We start from the raw sequence: 22881 nt of genomic DNA, 5'->3' as shown, positions 1-22881 counted from the left end.
TGAACCTTGATCCTCAGATCTCAGCCTCCTGAGTAGCTAGGATTACAGGAGTCGGCCACCATGCCTGGCCTGTAACTTTAGGTATCCTTTTTTCCTTTCTTTCTTTCTTTTTTTCTTTCTTTCTTTCTTTCTTTCTTTTTTTTTTTTTTAGCAATTCCTGGGGCTTGAACACTGGGGCCTGGACACTGTCCCTGAGGTGGTCCGCTCAAGACTACTTACCACTTTATCCACAATGCCACTTCTGTTTTTCTTGTGATTTATTGTAGATAAGAGTCTCATAGGCTTTATTGTCCAGGCTGGCATTGAACCTCAGCCTCCTGAGTAGCTTGGATTTCAGGCATGAGCCATCTGTGCTAGCTACCCCTGGGAATTCTTAAACTTAGAATCAAACTGCACTCTGATCATTTCTCTCATCTTGCAGTGAAAGCCATAGGCTCTTTCAGCTTTTCTTTACCTTTGGAGAACAAGACAGAAAGAAACATTAAACTTGATAGGTAATGGAAGGTTAAAGATGTACGGGGGGGGGGGGGGGGGGGGGGGGAGTTGGAAATTGATTTGCAGGTTTGCAACAAAGTTTGTGGAAAGTGACAGATTTTAGTTACCCTTGCAACATTTATAATTAAAGGAACAAATAAGGAATAGATTTGTTTAGACCGAAAATGGGTGGAGAACAGAAAAGCAAGGCATGTACTTAAGTAGCAGCTACATTTAGGAGTGGCAGAAGAAAGTGCAGGCTAAGTCAAAACTATCAGAAATGAGCAAATATAATGTCACAAAACTTAGAAAGTTATGGTGATTGTCAACAATGTCAAACGCTGCAGACAAGCAAGAAAGTAAGAAGAATGATGCTCATAAAAAGCTTCATGAACTGTTTCAGATGATGGATTCAAGATACCGGAATGTGAGATGCTAAGGTAATTGGATTTTGAAATATGTAGGAAAAGTAAACATTTTAAAGAAATTTGCCAGTATCCAGTAAAGAAAATCCATAATTCCTTAATGGTAAATATGATCAAAATAATTATTTTCTGTTTCCTAACCTTCTATCATGAGAGATAAAATAAAAAATAAACTGATAGGAAATAATAAATATATGGGGTGGATTGAAGAAAAAAGAGGAAGCAGAGATGAAATATATAATTATGGGGCTAGAAGAATATTATAGAGGGAATTAACCCCATTTGTACAAAATATTTTAGTTGACAAGGCAGTTAGTCGCACACCCATTATTTTTCTCTGTGTCCCTATCAACTCACTGTGTTTAAATTGCTATTCTTATTTCATTTTGTAAACATTTTCAGTTCGGACAATATTATGTGTTTAGAAAATGGCAGTACTGAATATGGAATCTTTTCCTGGCTTAAAGTCTAGTGCTCCAGTATTCTGAATACAGGAGGTGGGATTTAATTTTGGAAAGAACTGACAGCCTTCCTTCCTTCCTTAGATAGCCAAAGGAAACTAAGTCTATTTGATACTTTCAAGGTAGAAATAAGTAGAAAGTCTAGTCAGCTATTCTTAAGCTCAAAAAGTAGAAATGGTAAGATTTCTGCAGAGAAGATGGAATTGATATTGGAGCTTGCTAAAGAGAATGTGGATTAATCACAGTTTTCCTAGCCTCGATTTGAACCACTCTGTTAATGTTCTCTATGGATAAACCTTTAAATGTCAAAAGAATAGCATCTTGCAAGTCTAGTGAAGCAGAAGAGAAAATGATCTTTATTGTACTTCAAGCATAAAAAAAATGGAAGTAAACTTTGTGTTCCACTCTCGTTTCTAACAAAGAAATATGATATATATTTGATTTCAATACTTCCATTTTCCTTCCTTACTTCCTTCACTTATTCATTTGTCCCTTCCTTCTTTTCTTCTTTCCTTACCAGTTCTGGTGACTGAACCCAAGCATTCATATATGTGAGATAATTACTCCACCACTGAGCTACATTCACAGAATTCATTTATTAACGATTTTCTTAATGTCTGTAATATAATCCACACTGACTACCACTAACTTATTCACATATTTTTTTAAATATCAAATATTATCAAATGTAGAACATTACCTCTTTTTGTTTTTGCCAGTCTTGAGGCTTGAACTCAGGGACCCAGCACTGTCTTTGGATGCTTTTGCACAAGGCTAGTGCTCTGCCACTTGAGCCACAGTGCCACTTCTGACCTTTTTTTTTTTTTGAGTATGTGATACTGAGAAAGCAAACCCAGGGCTTCGTGTATGATTGACAAGCAGTCTACTACTAGGTTATGATCCCAGCCTGAACATCGCCTCTTTTCATAGTAAATTTTTGTGTTACTTTTAATAATCACTTGATATCTTCCTATGCATATATGTTTTATATTTGTCTCACTAAACATTTTACAGCAGTCTGTGGACCTGTAAGATGATGTTTGGAAGGAAGGGACTTATAGTTCCATTGGCAACATTAGAATTTTATATATGTTCCCTCACTTCCCCCAGGAAAAACATTCTTTTGAAGCAAACCTTGAAATTTTCTATAAAATTGTCCCAGTTCCTTAATAAAATGTCTCCAGCTAATTTAAACACCAGAAGAGAACTCTGTCCATAAAGAGAGTAAGTCTGGGGTGAATTCCTCACTTTCTTACTTTCTTCCTTGTGGGCATGGGAGATTGTCTTCAACTGCCAAATCAAATAGATTACTAGACTTTGATGCATCCAGTTCTAACACTTACAATTCCACATGTGTGTAAGTTGCTTGAAGACAAAGAGCCATGTTTTATCATTCCTCCTCTGTGTCCCAAAGCCCAGTAGGGTGCTTGACACAAAGTCAATGGCCAGTGTACTTTAACTGAAAAGATACCTGCCAACTCCTGAGAGAATATATTTGAAAGGAGAGGACATTTCCTGCTCTCAAATCTTATCAGATAATTTATCAGGAAAGCATTTGACCACATTGCAAGTTATATAAGGTATTTCAATTAGACTAAATTGAGAGGACTATGATCTGTAGCAGTAGCCTTTTATTTACAAATGGAGAAACTGAGAAATTGAAGGGTGACTTTTTGAGGCACCAGATTTTCTTTCCCATCCAAGTTCTTTGTATGTATTTCTGGCATCTGTAAAAGTTTAGAATATGTCAGATGCTGCAGCTGGGTACCCAGGTGGCCCACTGATACTCAAAAGAGACTGTGCTGGCATGATTTCTAAGGCAGCATCATGTAGCTGTCATGAGCTTCTCTGGCTAGAAGCGGCAGATGTTACTCATATCTGATAGGCGATAATATCAGATATGGTAGGGCATCAATGTAAATTCAGAATATGAATCATATTACATTTAATAAATCACAGACGCTTCCATTTTTTAAATCATATCTTCCTGGAGTTTATTCACAGTTGAAATTTATTCATGGGACTAATTACAAAGTAAGAGAGACACAACAAATGCTGATGTTTCTGCACTTCTCTTAATGACACTTGTAAATAAAGTGAAAAAATTTCCAGAAGCTCCAGGATGTATCATGCTTTCAGATTATTGATTACTGAAAGATGAAAAAGTATTATGATACTGAATATCATTTGTTGCTTTCCTTTTTATTATGAATTATCTGCTCTGAACAATCTGTATTCATAAAAAGCATTACTTAAAAAAAAATAAATACAAAAGGCCAGACACCATTTTTGAAGCAGAACTGCCTTGTATTTCTTAGAATTTTTCAATATCTAGGAGACTACTTTATGTCCTTCATTTCTAAGCTTCTATCATCACACATTTCATTTAAGCAGAAGATGGAAGAATGCGTCATAACATAATCAGGACCATGGATTTCCCTGTTCATCTAAAGAAGAATTAGAATTTTTTTTCCCAAAATGTCAACAGTCGGAATGGCATGGACTTCATCTCAGAAAATGAAGTAGTCAAAAATTGAAAGGTCAGAAAACTTTAGGGAAAGAATGTTGAGAAAAGACAAACACCATGAGATTATATATATATTATGAAATATTGGAATGTATGCATTGAGATTATCTTCACTGTATATTTGAACTACTACTGGGAATGGATTCTAGTATTTGAAAGGAGTGAAAGATGAGATAAAGGACTCCATTTGTGCCCAAGACTCTTTCATTACATGCTGCAGACCCCACTGGTTTATATATAGGTGATCACTGTTCCACCCCAAAATAGTTTACAATTGTATTCTCTTTCACAGTTATACTTTCTATTTTTTTTTGCTTGCATACTTTGCTAGCTTGTTTGATTGGTATTCTACCCCTTGAGCCATGCCTCCAGCCTGGCTTTTGACTTCTTACTTTTTTTTTAGAAATGGAGTCTCACAGATATTTTATCTGCTCAGGTGATTTAAAAAACGAATTCTTCAAATTTTGTTCTTTTGAGTGAATAGGATTACAGCGGTAAATAACAAGTACCTGTGTATTAGTATTTTAATTGCTTTATTTTTGTTTTGAGGCTTTTAGACAGTTTTTTTCTAGGTATAGATGGAAAGTAATGATTAGGGAAAATATTTGTTAACTGAATATTTAGAAGTTGATGGAAGTGTTGGATTCAACTATCGATGTGAATGTTTGGTGATAGTTCCATTTTTGATTACCTACTTAATACATAGCTATGACTAGAAACAATCTCTTGAAGAACAGATGTCCTATTGTGGTTTCCTTTTTAGGGTCTTCTCTGAAATTCACTACAGAGCCCACGCTGTTTGAAGTTGTTATTCTCTTGCCTGAACACCTGGAATTGTAGAAATGTGTGTTCTTCTGCTGATTATTTTTTATATAATATTTATGACATTTATCAAATACAGGAACTTTCACATTTAGGAGAAAAATATGTATTTTACAGTAAAATCCATCGCATTCTTTTTCTTCAGAAAAAGATATTTTTATCTTCTTTGAATAGAGTAGAAGTAGGAAAATGAAGGATTTTTATCTAATCTAGATAAGATCTCTCATGTTCAGGATTTAATCCAAATCAGAGAATTTTTTGGAAAAAAACATCAGCTTCCTTCCGTTTTACTCCTTTCCTATGTGAGTTTTCTAAGGAATTTCAAGATTAAGTAAATTGGTACAAATTAAAGGATCTGTGCCTAATTCAAGACCAGAATTCAACTTTTCAATTACATGTCTTTTTCTTACTAATAATTTCTTTTCCAAGTGTATTGAAATGGTAGGGGATTTTACTTTACTGTAGACCACTTCCTAGTGAAACCAGGGAAGGGAGGAAAGACAGAAGTAAGAAAGAGAGGTATGGAAGGAAAGCTTCCCAATTTATACAAATCTCCTCAGTTACACAGGAAACTGCTGATTAATATTCAATCAGTTAGAGAAAGTATTTCTAAAGCAAAACCACTATGAATAATAAGATTGCATGTGAGCAATGAAGGAAGGTACTCACTGAGTTCCTATGCCTATCCTCTTTTGCACAGTAGTATCATGCCTTTGTATTTGGGCTGATTATCAATTACCATTATAGCTTCAGAATCTTAGCATAGGCTGGTTTAGGCTTTATTATAATCATAAGAATGAAAGAATCTATTCTCTTTCTGGTTAAATAGGATAAATATACACATACATCTGTACATGTGTATGAATATGTATGTATTTATACATGTATATGAGTATCAGAGTAAGGTAGAAAGTAAAAGAGCTGGCAGTGTCTCCTAAAATAATATCAATGTCTTTTCAGTTTCACCTCCAACAGGGTATGTGTCCACTTCTACAATAGAAAGTTTGGTTACATCATGCAATTTTGTGGAGTTGTCTATAGTAACATTAATAGAGATATTCATCAGTCTCTATATATTGAGTTACTCCATAACTTAAACAATTTTTAGATCTCACACACACTGGAGGAATAGTATTTTTTACTACATTCAAATTATAATTCAAATTATTACTATGAAATGGTAATTGATGGAATGATTTGAACTGAAAACACTATCTCCCCAGATGCCATATGTTAGATTAGTCCTTATGCCAACTCTGCAGAATTATGTCCTTCCCCTTTCCCCTAAACAATCCCACTTGGTGGTTTTAGAAGAGATCCTGAGACAAAAGCTATGTAGGCTGTTGATGGCCCTGACCCACTCAGATGCTGTTGAAATTCTGAAACCCTCTACTTAAGATAATATTGCTCAACCACTCCACCTCCATCTCACCCTGTACCACTTGATTTCATTTTTTTCTGCCTAATATGTAAAGGGACCTTAGTGGTAAGAAAGGTTGCACCATCTCCCCTTCAGTCAGAGATTGTCCTTCCCAGATTTTCTGCTCCAACAGGTTTTTTTGGATGTGGCCAGGAGGGATCACTACTACACTGCTGGTGGGAGTGCAGACTCGTTCAACCACTATGGAAAGCAGTATGTCAGTTCCTCAAAAGACTAAACATAGAGCTTCCCTATGACCCAGCAATTCCACTACTTGGCATTTACTCAACTGTCCAGAAACAAGGATATACTAAATCCACCATCACAACGATGTTCATTTCAGCACTATTTACCATAGCAAAGATATGGAACCAACCTAGATGTCCCTCAGTTGATGAGTGGATCAACAAGATGTGGTATTTGTACACAATGGAATTCTATGCTGCTGTCAGAAAGAATGACATCGCGCCATTTGTTAGGAAATGGGAAGACTTAGAAAAGATCATATTAAGTGAAGTAAGCCAGACTCAAAGGAACTTAGGCTCAATGGTTTCCCTCATTTGTCATAATCAGTAGAAACCTTGGTCTCTCCTAGCAGAGATTTGCAATAGAGCAAAACCTTGATACAAAAGGCCATATAATAGGACGCTAAATGAAAGGATCTCTAGGATTTAGAAACATAAGCCATATAATGAATGATTGTTGTTCTTAAGGTACTATGTTATCTCTCATCTCTTTTGCTGTCCCTTGGTTACCTCATATTTTTACAGTATCTCACTTTGTTACCTGATATATCGAATATATTTGTATTTGGTTATTTGAATTTGGATAGGGAAGGGTGAAAACAAGATGAGGGGTGGGGATGGGGGGAAGGGAAATGGGGACCAAAACATGTGAAAGGGTACCAATGTATGAGAATTAATGCACCATCTATCTAGCAAATATCATGTAACCCTTCTATTAATTACAATAAAAAATATATGAAAAAACAAAACAAACCTGTTGGCCTGCTGCGCTCATTAACACTTCATTTTCTTTTCTTACTTTTTGGTGCCATCAGGCTGAGGCCAAATCATTACCATCTTTTCCTTAGCTTATTCAAGCAACTTTTTTGGCAAATCTCTTCTATTAATCCATTTAAATCTATTTTCCAAATAATGGTTTTAGTATTTTTATAGGCATTGATTTGTCTTGATTTTCACAATAAAACTATAGAATGAGCCTTCTGTTCTCATTTTATTATACTTATCACCAAAAAGATAGGAAAATGATTCAATGGAGGCCATCTCCTGGTAAGTGACAGAGCTAGTGACTTATAATCATTCTGCTTTGTAGATGTCTTTGCATATTATTATTGTTTTTGTTATTGAAGCTATCTTAAACTATGAACTTCATGCAAGACATGTGAAAGGGTATCCATGTATGTGAATTAATGCACCTTCTATCTGGAAAATATCATGTAACCCTTTTATTAAATACAATAAAAATATAAAAAATATCTGGGAACAAGAAACTAAGTAACTTCAATTCTCTAAAGATCAAAGGACATTTTGTATTTTATACATGATCAAATTACTTCAGATTGATGAAATCTATATATGAATCTGTTGGAAGCTTAGACAATGGTAATCAGATGTACTGGATGATATAAAAGTAATTTGAGTATCACCTGTTCATGTGGATAGACAACATAATATTTGTTGAGATATTATAAGATAATTTCAGAGAACAAAATGTAGTGATCTGCCGGGAGTTTGGCCTAGTGGTAGAGTGCTTGCCTAGCATGCATGAAGACCCAGGTTCGATTCCTTGATACCACATACTTAGAAAAAGCCAGAAGTGGTGCTGAGGCTCAAGTGGTAGAGTTCGAGCCTTGAGAAAAATCCAAGTACAGTCCTCAGACCCTGAGCTTAAGCCCAAGGCTGGCAAAAAAATATATAGTTATCTATTTGAAAACAAACTGGCTTTCCTTTTAAGGTCATTGCTACATACAAAAGCCCCTAGACATGGGTATTTTATATATATATATATATATATATATATATATATATATATGAAAAGCAACAAAATGACACATGGTATACAAGAAATTGTTTTAGTGTGCCAAGTGTGGTACTTTATACAATCTCATCAACACTGGCGTTGTTACTATTCTTTTGAATGGGAATTTTAAACTGTTGAGGCTTTATTTTTCTTAAGTATATACAGGTAGTAAAGAGAATGCTATCCTGTAATAGCTTAGCAACCAATGGAATATTTCTATTTTCTTGTTTCATAGTGCAGAAAGATGCTTTGATTGGGTTTTGGTTAGGGCTTGTATTTGACTGGAGGAAGTTAGGAGGGTGTAAACTCAGAACTTCAAAATTGCTAAGCAGGTAGGTGCTCCACCACCTGAGCCTTGCTACCAGCCCAATTTTGTTTATTCAGGTTGCATTTAGGATCTCATACATTTTCCTGAACTGATCTCCCACAATAATCATCTCCATCTTCCCCTACTTCATAGCAGAGCTTACAGTGTGTACCATAACCCCTTTAAAAACCATCATATGGAATTTTCTTTTTTTTCTCTTCTTCCTCTCTTTATCATGCTTACTGAGTGTATGCCAAGGGAAATTATCAAAGTAGTCACTAGAAATATCATTCAATTTTACTTCCTTCATTATGCTATATTTGACTATACAGTTTTCAACCTATCTGTTTAAATCTTGTCATTTTCAAGTGTTTTTTTAATTTATGTTATCCTTGAGAGTTAAATTTAAACCATTCATTTGTCCAGTCATGCAATATATGGTGCTATATACTATTGTACACAGGACTGAGGATGGCGGTAGGAGTGTATAAAAATAATGAGATATTTCTTCAGTTCTGTGAGATGTTGCATTTATCTCCTTATTAGAGAAACAAGGTATGTAGGCATACAAGTAAGCAGATTACACGTTATGATAGGCAATGAAGGAAATAAACAGGTACTATTATAGAAAAAAATCACTGGGTGGGAATACTATACATATGGAAATTAGAGGTGACCTCTCTGAAAAGTCTGTTTCAGGCGAGAGAATGAAAAATAAGCAACTAAGGTAAAGAAAGCAATGACACCAGGTAACCAGGCGCTGACTTTTCATGTATGAAAAAAGTATGTAATATATTACTCTAAGAAGAAAGAATTGGCAGCAAACTAATATTACTATGTCTATTGACAGATGTTTGAACATATTTAGTAGGGCCTTAGAGGAATTATTAAGGGATTTTGTTTATATTGACAATTCACTGAGAAACCATTCAAAGATTTATGAAGGGGAATAAAATAAAATGATTACAATTTAAAAATACTATTCAGATTTCTCAGTACAAAATAAATTGTAGGAGAGGGATAACGAAAGCAGCAAGACAATTAAGAGACTATTGTAACTGACACAAGAGATGTTGATTAGCTCAGGGAGAGTGGCATTGGATATAGAGAGATGGTACTACAGAGTGATTTGTGTTCCCCAAATTTATATGCTGAACTGCTAATGCCTTATGTGGACCCCATCTAGATATCAGGTCTGTAAGGAGCTCAAAGCTAAAAGAGGTCATAAGGATAGACCTCTAAGAGGTCTGGAATTCTTAGGAGATAACAACACTAGAACTCTTTTTCTGAGTTCTAGTGTTAGTGTGTCATGTAAGAACACAGTAAGCAGCTGGTGGCTATATATGGCTATCTATATCTTTATCTATATCTATATCTATCTATCTATCTATATATCTTTTCAGCTATTTATCATGCAGCATTTTGACAGTGAATTTTTAGCCTTCTGATGAAATGCAAGAATAGTTTGGCATTTAATCCACCACTTGGACTACTACACCTATGGTCTTTTATCATTTCACTCTCACTATATGAATATTCAGAGAATTATTTATTAGATAACGTAACTAGGATTTGCTAAAGGATTTATATGTTAGTAATAATGAAAGATATCCATCTATGATACCTAGCTTGGTTGTATGTATTTATGTATGTATGTAAGTTAGTATGTATGGTATGCATGTATGTGTATTTTGGTTGATCATTGAGAGAATGGTGAGCATAATTTACTAACAATTAAAAATTCCTATGACAATAAATATGACTTGCCTGACAGAGGAGAGATGAAGACACAAATCCCCTTGGCCAAACTGACATAGGTGAGTGAAGGTTTCAAAGGAATGTGTCACCATGGCTCTCTGGGTTCCAGAGAAGTTTGGTCTGGGATGCTAATATGGAGGTTTCAGCATTTAGAGTTTATTTACAGTTACAGGAACAAATGAGAAGGTACAGTGCTGGAGATCAACATTTGCATGGAAATTTAGCAAACAAAACAAAGAAAACCAGGGAAATAAAAAATATTTAAAAATTGAACAAGATAAGGAAACATGGAACATCCAAAAAGAATACAGTATATAAGGCCTCAAGGAAACACTTGCAACGTATACAGAAAAACCCCTATAGAAAATCAGCAGCATTTCTCAGAAAATAGCAAAGTATACGAAGATACAGAAGAGCCAGGTGCCAGTGGCTCATACCTGTAATCCTAACCATTCAGGAGGATGAGATCAGAGGGTAGTGATTCAAAGCTAGTCCCTGCAAGAAAGTTGGGAAGTAACTCAATGTGGTAGAGTACTAGCCTTGAGCTGAAGAGCTCAGAGGAACAGCACCCAGGCTCAGAGTTCAAGCTCCAGGACTGAAACAAACAAACAAAAAAAGACCTGTCTGTCTTAGTAAAATGTGCTTTATTTTATAATGAAAGGAAGTAAAATCAGGTATACTGAGTGTGTATATAGACTATAGATTTTTATTGAGGACTCTCATAAAAGTTTATCTCTATTTTTAAGTTTTTAAAAACAGGTGATTTTTGAAAGGTATTATGTAAAAAATAATCGACTAGACTGGAATGACCGATCAAGAGAAAAACAAGGGGTTGATTTAGATTTGGACCTTAAGAACTTAGATGGGATAGAGTATGGACTAACATATGAAGTACTGATTCATCTTTAGTGAGAGAAGATTTATTTTCTTCTTGTTAATGAGGGGAGAATGTAATTGCATGATGTCATATAGATTTCAGGCTATAAAAGAATGAAGAACTTACCAGTCTGTGAATCATTTATTATTAAAAGCTCCTCTGTCTTTTAGGAGAGATGGTTGATTCTATTAGTTTTTCTAATATTTTGGTGTTTAGAAGGTCTTTTCTACTTTGCTTTTCTATTTTAATGCTTAAATAATTAGAAAATGAGAAAGTAGATTGCATTTGAGATGCATATATTCTTGTTGATCAATGTCACTTAGTATGTCCCAACCCATGGTAAAGCTTGTTATTAAAGCCAAATAGCAGATCTCCTCAAATCTAAACACTACTTGAGAGATATTAACTGAAAAATATTTTTTATTTGATTTTTTTGTGTTTTTATTTTATTTTATTTTATCATCTGATAATGTACAGAGAGGTTACAGTTACATTTGTTAAGTAGTGGGTATATTACTTCTTGCACATTGATATTTAATTTTTTTTCACTATACAAAAAGTTCTATTTATAGAGAGATGGAGGCCAGGTGTATGTATCAGTCATTGTTCAGGTTTCATGAAGATATTCTCATGGGATACCAAAATCTGTGGATGTTTATATTCCTTATATAAAATAAAATAGCATTTTAGACCAAATGTATATGTTCCATATTTTCATGTAGCTAATGTTTTCTTGAAGTATGTAAGAACTAAAACTTTGGTGTAAGTTTCAGCTGATCCTATTGCATTACTTATAATGGGAGTAGTATAATGGTCATTCTTATACCCAGATTTGGCAATGCGGAGGTTCTCTGGAGATTGTGACTTGCTCCCATGTTGGCCATGTCTTCCGAAAGGCAACTCCATATACTTTTCCTGGTGGCACTGGCCACGTGATTAACAAGAATAACAGAAGATTAGCAGAAGTTTGGATGGATGAATTTAAAGACTTCTTCTACATCATATCTCCAGGTGGGTAATTCTATTATCTTCCTTCCTACATAAGAGAAACATTTTAAACATAGTGATCGTGCGTGTTCTTATTCTGTCATATTACTAATTTAACTATAAATTGGGATTCAAAAATGAAGGAGGGGGTACTGAGAGCATTACCCAATAGTACAGTGCTTGCCTAGCATGCACGAAGCACTAGCTTAGATTCCACAGTACCACATACTCGGAAAAAGCTGAAAGTGGCACTTTGGCTCATGTGGCAAAGTGCTAGCCTTGACAACGAGTGCCCAAGGATAGTGCCCAAGTCCTAAGTTCAAGCTCCAGGACTGGTAAAAATAAATAATAAACAAATAAATAAATAAAGGATTCTACCTTAAATGCCTAACCATCCTTTATTTTATGATGCCTAAGTATTCTCTCTCTTTCCTCATTTTTATTTTTCCAGTAATATATAAACATATTTAGGTTTTATACTTAAGAGTTATCTGGGTCAATTGTAGAACAAAAAATGTGTCCAAGTATGGTGTTTTGTTCTAACCTAGTTTTTCAAATTTCTGAGTAGGGAATGTTAAATAATTTGATATACAAACAAAATACAAAATATTTAAATATTCACATTTGTATTTTTGAAGAATATTTAATGGCATAGTAAATTATTTTTAATGAATTTAAGTGAAAAAGAACAATATAGGGGCCGGGAGTTTGGCCTAGTGGTAGAGTGCTTGCCTAGCATGCACAAAGGCCGGGGTTCGATTCCTCGGTACTACATACATACAAAAAAGCCAGAATGGTGCTGAGGCTCAAGTGGTAGAGCTCTAGCCTTGAGAAAGTCCAAGGACAAAGCTCAAGCCCACGACTGACAAAAAAAAAACAATAAATAAATAAATAAATTCTTAAAAAGAACAATATAAAACTATATATGGGCTTCCAACTGTACTTACATGGAGACTATCTAAAAATAAAAGCAAAGATAGGCAATCATTAAGTGATAGGATTGAATAATTACATTCCTTCCCTTCTACCTTTGTTTATTTTCAGAATTTTCTTAGTATTTTGACGGCATTCATTTTAAAAATTTTATCTGCAAAAAGGAACAAAATAAGACATTATTAAAAAAATCCCATTATTAGGTGACAGAATTATTAATGTGATCATTTTTATGGTTTTTAAGACTCCTCCAACAGCCACATTATTCATTTTCTTATAAAAGCCAAAAGCATTAAAATATTGAACAAAAAATATGAAACTGAGGCAGATAAATCATGTATTCAAGTCATGCAGTAAGACTATATCTCTAAAACAATAAAATGCACAGCATTGCATTAAAATACAGTAAGAATAGACAAATATGAAATATAAAATCATGTAAACGATATTGATAGTGCATGTATAGATTTCATAATGATCTCCTAACAACTAAAGCCAAGAAAGACATCTTATTTTTTTGTAATATAATCTATTAAATGGCTTAGAAAAGCCAGTATGGATCCTAACTGACATGATTTCTGAAAGCTCATATAATAGCAATTAAATTCTTTAATAGACCAGTATGAAGAAAAGAAAAAATATATATATACCATCAATTAAAACCTAGAATTTTATACAAGGAAGACAAATGAGGACAATATGTTTGTAAATATGTGATTATGAGAGTTTTCCACCACTCATTTCCATGCCTCTACGCAAAAGCTGTTACAGGGGACACAGCTTCATGAATAGATGTTTCTCTGCACAGTAAAAATTCAGTGCAGATGTTCAGAGTTCAACAGGAACATGTAAAATTGCAGCAAGGCAGTGACATTTATGTAACCTTTTCATTTCCTTTTGGTGACTTTTTAATTCAAATCATCACTTACATAATTATATAAACTCAAATATGAACTGGGAGGTAATGAAGAGAAGAAATGTGTTGTGTGCAATCATGTTCAACTTACTTTCAGGAAGAAGAGCAGGCTATGGAGAATAACTGCAACCATGAAGACATGTTGAATGTCATTCACTGTGCCTATTTTTTGTGAAAATGTAACAGTAAGTTAGGGACAAAGAGATTTCTTCTCAGGCCTTTGAAGTTACCCTGGAATGAGCTGACAAAGGACAAATAGGAGAAAAACAAACATGCATATTTATTAACATGTAAAGAAAAATTTATAGTATGTGAGATAAACCTTAGTGTGATTACTGTCTAGGCCAACTTGGGTTTCTATATAGTATGGGAGAATGGAAACTATCAACAGTACAAGAAATGATCTTTAGGGAGTTGATGGGGATTGGAGAATGAACAATGGAAACACTGTGTTGGGTTTGCAGAACAGGAAATATAAAACAGATTGTACCTGACTGTGGGATTAAAATGCAAGGTTACAATTGTATAACAAATGTCTGTGTGTAACAGAAAATATGTTGTTGATATATATCATTCAGATTTTCTGCATCATTAGTTGAGTTCATGAAAGTTCAGGTAAGGGACCAGAGGTATTTGTTTCCTCTTTGACCGATCTGAATCATGAGCATCAGAGAGAACTTGGCAGAAAGTTTGTCCCTGAGCAGTGGCAAAAATGGTCATGATAGAAAACAAGGTTAAAGGGATGTTGATTCCAGTCTTCTTATCAAGGCCTTTTTATTTCTTTTATATCAAATTGGGGGAACATTTTTAAATGCTCTATTGGCTGACCCAAAGTAGATATTTTATATATTTTTGCTGAATAAATAGGAAAGAAAAATGACAGAACTAGTTCTTCAACTATACTGAAATATGACTGTTTAGAGTCTAAAAGGTGAAATTGTTTATGATCTGACTTTTTGTTGCCTATATATACCTATATTACCTATATTGGGAAATTATAATTTCTACATTAAATAACCCTTGGAAGAGTCTTGATTAGTTAATAGATTTATTTAAATCTAAGAAGTTATTTTTGAAAAAATACAGATCTTCAGAGAATATGCTGAAAAACCATTCTGTTGGGCATTTAAGATATTTATACCAATGTATGCCTCATAGACAATCAGTATTACTGAATATAGTGGAACCAGTTTGCTAAGCTAAGGGGCAGTAGAGGAAGCCATAATCCCAAGATTATAATTCACTCCTCAGTAGAAAAAGCAGAAGAAGAATAGGCCAGAAGCAAGACCTAGATGCTTAAAAAGAATTCTAGCCCTAGGCACGTTGTAGATCACTCAAAAACAGATTTATTTTCTGGAAATCAGAAATCTGTCCTTTGGATGTGCATTGCTGGCTCACAACTGTAATCCTAGATATTCAGGAGGCTGAGATCTGAGGGCTGCAACTCAAAGCCAGCCTGGAAATGAAAGTATGTGAGATTCTTGTCTTCAATTAACCACAAGAAAACCAGAAGTGGTGCTGTACCTCAAAGGGTAGAGCAGTAGCCTTGGGCTGAAGAGCTCAGGGACAGCACCCAGGCCCAGAGTTCAAGCCCCATGACTGACCAAAAACTTTCAAAACCATTCAACAAAACTTTCAACCATTATTTATTTAAGGTATAGATTTTGGGTCTGAAAATCATATCATAAATATCTTTGCTGTTTTCCAAGATTGTTGAGTTCTATGTCTCGTCTTAAGTTGTGAAGAGAGAATTGGGGAGGCCTGTGGTGGTGGAAAAAAATGAGATTCAGGCTCTCATGTTCTCTTTTAAAATTTAGGTACTTTAATGCATAAAAGTACAAATAATATTTATTAAAAAACTCAAGCCTCTACTGAATTCTTTAGAAAAGGATAGTTAAGAAAATTGTGGTTCTTTTTAGATGCACTTCTGTATACATGTTCATCTATTCAGAATTTTTTTGTGAGAGACTTGGATTTGTACTTTTAATATCAAAACTATTTTTACCAAATTTTATTCTGTACTTATTTAGTTTCTACAAAATAATCTGCTAGACATTCATAAATTGATTTCAACAACAGCTTTGCTTCATCCCAATATAGTCTACAAAATATTACTTGCTGACTTTCTTCTACATAAACATAAAACATCTAGGAAATATTTCTCTCTGTACATGAATCTGGAAGATTGGTTCCCATAAACTATTATTAGCCCTTACAATATTGTTTTTGCTTTTAATAATTGTTTCTAATACAGTTAAGTATTAATTCTATTTTAGTACTCTAGCAGATTTCCTGTCATATACCATAAAAATATTTTTGAGTGATTACAAGAGAAGTATTTAAAAAATAAGTGAACTTTTAAAAGGAATCATTCTTGTCTTCCTTTCTATTGAATCCTGTAAAGCTTATACTGAGGAATCCTTCCCCAAGGGATACCTTTGTCTCTAATCCATCCTCCCATTAAAGATCCATTGTATAGAGGGGTGAAGATATACTCTGTTGTGCTGGAATATCACCCTTCTTAGTTTGCCATCAGGAACAAAGTTCAATTGGCTTACCTGTGTACTTAAGGTTTTTTTTCTTTTTTTTTTAATTTTTTATTGTAATGTATAGAGGGGTTACAGTTACATTCACCAGATACTAGGTGCATTACTTCTCACACATTGATACCCCTTCTCATGTTTTTTCTCCATTTCCCTCCTCCATCCCCTTCACAATTATCTTGTTTCCCCCTTCCTTTTCCTATTTCAAATAAACAAACGTATATACCATATACCTGGTAACACAGTCAGGTATAGTAACAATATAAGATTAACCAAAGTGCAACAAAAGAGAAGAAAAATAACATAGTACATTAAGAAAGGCAATCACACAAGATAAAGCTCTTATTCCCATATCCTTGAGATCCTTTCATTTAGTCTCATTCTATATGACCTTGCGCTATTATAATCCTCTGCTAGGAGAGTCCTAGATGTGTACTAATTATTGCTAATGGGGGAAATCATTGAGCCTATGCTCCTTTGGGTCTGGCTTATTTCACTTAATATGATTTTTTCCAAGTCTTTCCATTTCCTTACAAATGGGGTGATGTCATTCTGATGGTAGCATAGAATTCCACTGTGTCTAAATACCACATCTTCTTGACTCAGTCATCTACTGAGGGGCATCTGGGTTGGTTCCCTATCTTTGCTATGGTAAATAATTCTGCAATGAACATCGTTGTGCTAGTGGCTTTGTGCTTAAGGTTTTTATGATTTTTAGTATAATTGTAAGTATTCGCAGTGATATAATCTTACCTTGTGGTAATTACAAACGTTTAAAAGCACAATTGAGGCAGATAATAATGAAGCAACATAATACAGAAGCTCACAAATATAAGCTAGGGTTACTTCTACACTTACTGAGTTTAAGACCCCCAATTTATAGACAGTTTAAAATGGGATTCATGAATAGCTGCATTACTTTTATCTGATGATTTTTATATTCATTGCCATAATCATCTTGGCCCACAGCCTTTATCCATTTGATAGCACTAGAAAAATTTGCAATGACTGATTATCTCTCCTTAATAGATATATAAATGGAGACTAGACGTACTTTGAAAGAGTGTTAGAGAATATATTTTAATATCTATTTGGATGTCTTTCCAAAGATGCTAGCACTGTAAAATCATAGAATTTTAAAGCTCAGTAGAGTCTTAAAGCCTGAGGCAATTTTTACTGGTAATTGGTCTGTTTCAGGCTTAGCCACTCTGATTGTACCACAAATCCCTTGAAATGAAGTGATATAAGTAGAAATCACTCTTCACAGTAGACCCCATTATCACCAGCCACATTTTTTTCGTGATCACAAATAAAATCCTTAAGAACTTTAAAATGCAATGCATAGTACCATACAGTTGAAATCTAGGCTTTCTATAAATACTGGTTTTTCTCCTCCAGAGAGATGAATTTCTAACTTATAATCAATAGAGTGATTATAAGCAGCTGTCTTGCATAACTTTTTTTCCTTAATGGGCAGCTTATGTTCTTTTCTTGAGCCAAAAAGAATTGAAACTAAAATCTGGAAATAAAAGTATTTAAGTGTAATTTGGAAAATAGCTTATCTTTCTTCGACAAAAATGCAGCTCATAAAAGGTAGCCTTTCTTAGCATCATTATTACCTTTTAAACTTCTACCTATTTTTACTTATACACATGTATGTATATATACTTATCTCTCTTTCTATATATATATATATATATATACACACACACAGAATATTAAAGTTTTCCAATACTTAGCAATCAGCCCTTTCAGTGCAAGTCCTGTCTTTTTGAATAAATAATGAAAATGTTTGCTAAACACAAGTTTACTCTCTCCAGCAAAATTTTGGATATGCATATTCTTTTCAATACTCAATTTCTTTCCTGGCTTAACAATCCATCTGAAAATAGTATATTTCTGAAAGGAAAGCACTATTAAACAGACAAAGTTTGAAATTTTATTATATAAATAAATGTTTTCCAGCAGTATCCAACAAGGTTTCATGGAGTGCAGATGGTGAAAAAAATCTAAATCATGCGAATAAATTATGTTATCATAACATAGTTCATGTACTTATGTAAGATCCTGAAATGTTAAATATTGAAAGAAGATATGGCAACCATATTTAATACTGGTGAGGTTGACAATTAAAAATTGAATTTCTTATATTTTCTCTATTTTACTTTATTTCTGTAATAATGGAATTAATGACTTCTGTCTGAGTTTGATTAAGTAAATGCTTTTTCAAGTTCTGTCCAATCTTTGGTCAGGTAGGGGGGACTGCAAACTCTTGAGATATTTAATGGCTTTGCCTTTTGAGGAGTTAATTGCCCATTATCACATTTAAACTAATTTCAATGGAAAAAATAGGATTTAATGCTTAGTAATGCGCATACACTGTCAAGAAATTTAAGGAATTCTTATGTGAAGAACTTACATTTTCCCAGATTTCTGCTTACTGTTCATAGGCATTAAAATTAAATGGATCTCCATATCTTTCTTTGTCTTCTATCAGTTTCAATGAGTTGTGGTTTCCCGTACTGACACTCACACCAGACAGCCTCCTAATATCCTGGTTGCTTCCTACCTTAGTGTCTAGGATTTCTTTATCCTTACAGCACTGCTAGATGACCTTCTGAGCTTCAGTCCCATGTTTCTCTTTTTACCCCAGACAAGCCAAGGTCACAGATCCAAACATCACCTAAATTTCCTATTAAACCATTTTCCCCCATCTTTCCAGGCTTTCCTCCACACTTTCAGTTCTAGCATTGCAGACTTACCTGTATCAACTCAGACTCAAAATGTTGACTCTTGCTTTTAGTTTTTTGCATATATTTATTTTCACATAGAACCATACCATTTCACTTAGTAAAAAATAATATATAAATACAGAAAACTTAATCATGCCACTACTGTCAGGTAGTTATGGGTTCTCATTTTCCATTACTGTAAGAAATTATAGCAACACTTTTTAACAACAACTTAAGTGCCTCAAAATTATTCTTGAAATGCCATGTGCTTGATTTTGATGACATTTCTAACTGAGCTTTGCTTTGTTTTTATTTCTTTCCGGTAAATTTGTTGATATGTTAGAACAATGAGTATAAACAGCATAACACTCAGTCCTTTTCATAAATAGTGTTTATAATCCTTTATGGATCAAAAATAACCGGAAAATTTATAACAATTCTAAGTTTTTAATTTTTTTAAAAATGTATTGCCAGTCCTAGGCTTGAGCTCAGGGCCTGAGAACTGTCCTTGGGCTTTCTCAAGGCTAGAGCTCTATCACTTGAGTGTCAGCACCACTTCCAGCTTTTTTCTATGTATGTGGTACTGAGGAATCGAACCCAGGTCTTCTTGCATTCTAGGCAAGCACTCTACCACTAGGCTAAACTCCTGGCCCCAACAGTTCCAATTATAAATACAACTATTAAAATGATTATATCATTCACCACAAGGTAATTCTTCAAAGCATCTTGAGTTATATTAATGGTCCATAAAACAAATCAGCATATGTCATAAACAATACTTTGAATCATGGGAATTAATCCTGTTGCAGGATGACATAGAAGGTTCAAACTTTAGTTTTCCACATTTGCTTAACCAATTCTGCCAGCACCATTTTTTGAAGAGGCTGTCTTTCTTCCATTCTATTTTTGGGGTCTTTTATTAAAGATTAGGTGGCCATAGGTCTGTGGGTTGATTTCTGGGTCTTCAGTTCTATTCCATTGATCCTCAGGCCTGTTCTTGTGCCAGTACCAAGCTGTTTTGGTTACAATAGCTCTGTAATAGCATCTAGAGTTTGGTATTGATATTCCTCTAGTGCTGCTCTTTCTGCTAAGGATTGGTTTTGCTATACGGTATCTTTTATTATTCCATATGAAATTTTGGATTGCTTCTTCTATTTCCTTAAAGAATAACATAGTGGGGGGGTGTGTGCAGGAGTTTGGCCTAGTGATAGAGTGCTCACCTAGCATGCACAAAGACCTGGGTTCGATTCCTCAGTACCACATACATAGAAAAAAGCTGCAAGTGGTGCTGTGGCTCAGGTGGTAGAGCTCTAGGCTTGAGAAAGCCCAAGGACAGTGCTCAAGGCCCTGAGTGCAAGCCCAGGACCAGCAAAAATAAAAATAATAACAGTGGGATATTAATGGGTACAGCATTGAATTTGTAGATAGCCATTGGCAAGATTGTCATTTTTAGGATGTTAATTCTTCCAATCCAGGATCATGGAAGGTTTTCCACTTCCTCAGTTCTGCTTTAATTTCCCTTTTCAGGTTTTTACAGTTTTCACCATAAAGGTCCTTTACATTCTTAGTTAATTCCTAAGTATTTTATTTTCTTTGAGGCTATTGCAAAAGGAGTTGCTTTCATGATTGTTGCCTCAATCCTCTCATTGTTGGCATACATGAAGACAGTTGATTTTTGAGGGTTAATTTTATACCCTGTTACTTTGCCAAAGTTTCGTATCAGCTCAAACAACTTGGGAGTAGATTCTTTAGGGTTCTTTAAATACAGAATAAATGTTATCTGCAAACATTGAAATTTCAAGGAAGAATAATTTTTAAAAAAGGATTTTGAATACTATATAATTTTTCATATCCAAGTATAACTATTTTTGCCTTTTGCAGTCCATCATGTTTACTTGTAGATATATAGGCACATTCTAATTACTGCAAATGAAGGAAACCATGTATCCTATGTTTCTTTGGGCAAATGAGACCAAAGGATAGGCTTAGGAGAGGATCACAAAGGCTCAATAACTATGTGATTCTGAGAATATAAGATGATCTTTATCAAAATAAACTCCAAGAATTGGAAACAAGAGGTTTCTTATTTTATTTTTGTGATTTTTCATTTTGTTTTGTGTTTATTTTTCCCCTTTGTCCCTGTTTTTGATTTCTGTACTTTTTATTTTTTTATTTTTATTTTATTTTTTTGCCAATCTTGTGCTTGGGCTCAGGCCTGAGCACTGTCCTTGGACTTTCCCAAGGCTAGAGCTCTACCACTTGAGCCTCAGTACCAGTTCTGGCTTTTTTTATGTATGTAGTACCGAGGAATTGAACCCAGGTCTTTGTGCATGCTAGGCAAGCACTCTACCACTAGGCCAAACTCCCGGCCCTGATTCCTGTACTTTTTGATTTGTATATAAACTTGGGGAGGGTACACACTGTTTTGAAAATGAACAATACAACTTTGAGGAAAAGAGGGAGGGGCAGAAAGATTGGGAGGAAATAGGTAAGAAGCAACACTATTCAAGAAGAAATGTTCGCAATATCTAAGTTATGTGACTACAATCCTTCTGTCCATCATCTTTACCATGAAAATAATTTCTAAAACTAATATAAAAAGGAATTGGCTGCGCACTCTACTTGACGTAAGGGGGATTAAATTTAAACCAAATTTTATTGAGGCACCTGCAGAGATTTTATTACCCCTACTTTCACTTTTGCTATTTATTCTTCAGTTTTCCAATTTAATTGTTTAACTTTAACATAAGTAAAAATTGAACAGCTTAAGAATTATATAATTAATTACTTTAAATTTAAATTCTAACTCTTCACTGATCTGAGTCAATCACTATGACATTCAGCAATAGTCGTTTGCATAAAATTATTGGAGTCCAGGCAGGAGGTTGCATATTTCAGAGGACTTTTAATTTCTATACTTTGACTAAGTCCTCAGTATTAGATTTTCTGGTAAGTCAAACAAGCTTTGATTCCTGTGTTATATTTATATTTAACTACTTAAGACTTAAGATAAAATAGCGATTCAATTCTGGAGTGACCCAGTTCCATAAACTGTAGGAGAGTGAGAAGAATTAAAGATGTTATTTAATGAACTGGAAAACCCAATCTATTCTAGATCCAATTATACAAGTGTAATTAAGCTTTCACATATGCTGATTCAAAACTCTTTAAGATATTTACTTCCAAATAAAATTAATAAAATAAAACAAATTTTGAAAATCTAAGTACATCTTTACTACTAAGTATATGGATTTTCAGTGATAGATTTTTCTGTCTCTAACTAATTCAGGTCGATTTGGCACTAGCTCTCCTTTATTATATTATTACAAATTGCTTACAAATAAATCATTTTTCTTACTAGATAACTTTTTTTTCCAATGTGATTGAGTTGAAAAGGATACTACAGAAAATCTCCAAGAGGGTAGAATTTAAGGCCATGAATTTAGGCTAAATTAAAAAGTGCATAGAAGCATAGTTAAAGCCCTGCACAAGAATATTTGTGAAAAAATAAGATGTTTATTTAACAAATAAGCCTTAGACCTACTTCTATTACCAATATTCTAACTATAGTTGACAATGTCTAGGAGAGTACAAATGGTTCCAAGTCTAAACGTTAAAGCCAAGGACTCCATATCCAAGATTAATGTAACAACATA

At 34.2% G+C, this 22881-nt stretch overlaps 1 protein-coding gene across 4 annotated transcripts in view; it reads left to right on the top strand.

The window, feature by feature from the left end:
- Positions 1 to 22881, top strand: part of Galnt13 (polypeptide N-acetylgalactosaminyltransferase 13) — a 497787-nt gene that overhangs the window by 341471 nt on the left and 133435 nt on the right. For all 4 annotated transcript variants that reach the window (XM_090342814.1, XM_090342813.1, XM_090342815.1 and 1 more), the window contains one exon: positions 11945 to 12125. In XM_090342814.1, coding sequence (XP_090198940.1) covers positions 11945 to 12125 — 181 coding nt within the window. The remainder of the gene's footprint in view (positions 1 to 11944; positions 12126 to 22881) is intronic.

This window comes from Megascapheus bottae, chromosome 12, assembly GCF_031878675.1.
Source record: "Megascapheus bottae isolate mThoBot1 chromosome 12, mThoBot2.hap1, whole genome shotgun sequence".
In the NCBI taxonomy this organism is placed as follows: domain Eukaryota; kingdom Metazoa; phylum Chordata; class Mammalia; order Rodentia; family Geomyidae; genus Megascapheus; species Megascapheus bottae.
The sequence above is the reverse complement of the archived record's forward strand: the minus strand, read 5'-3'. Positions and strand labels throughout refer to the sequence as shown.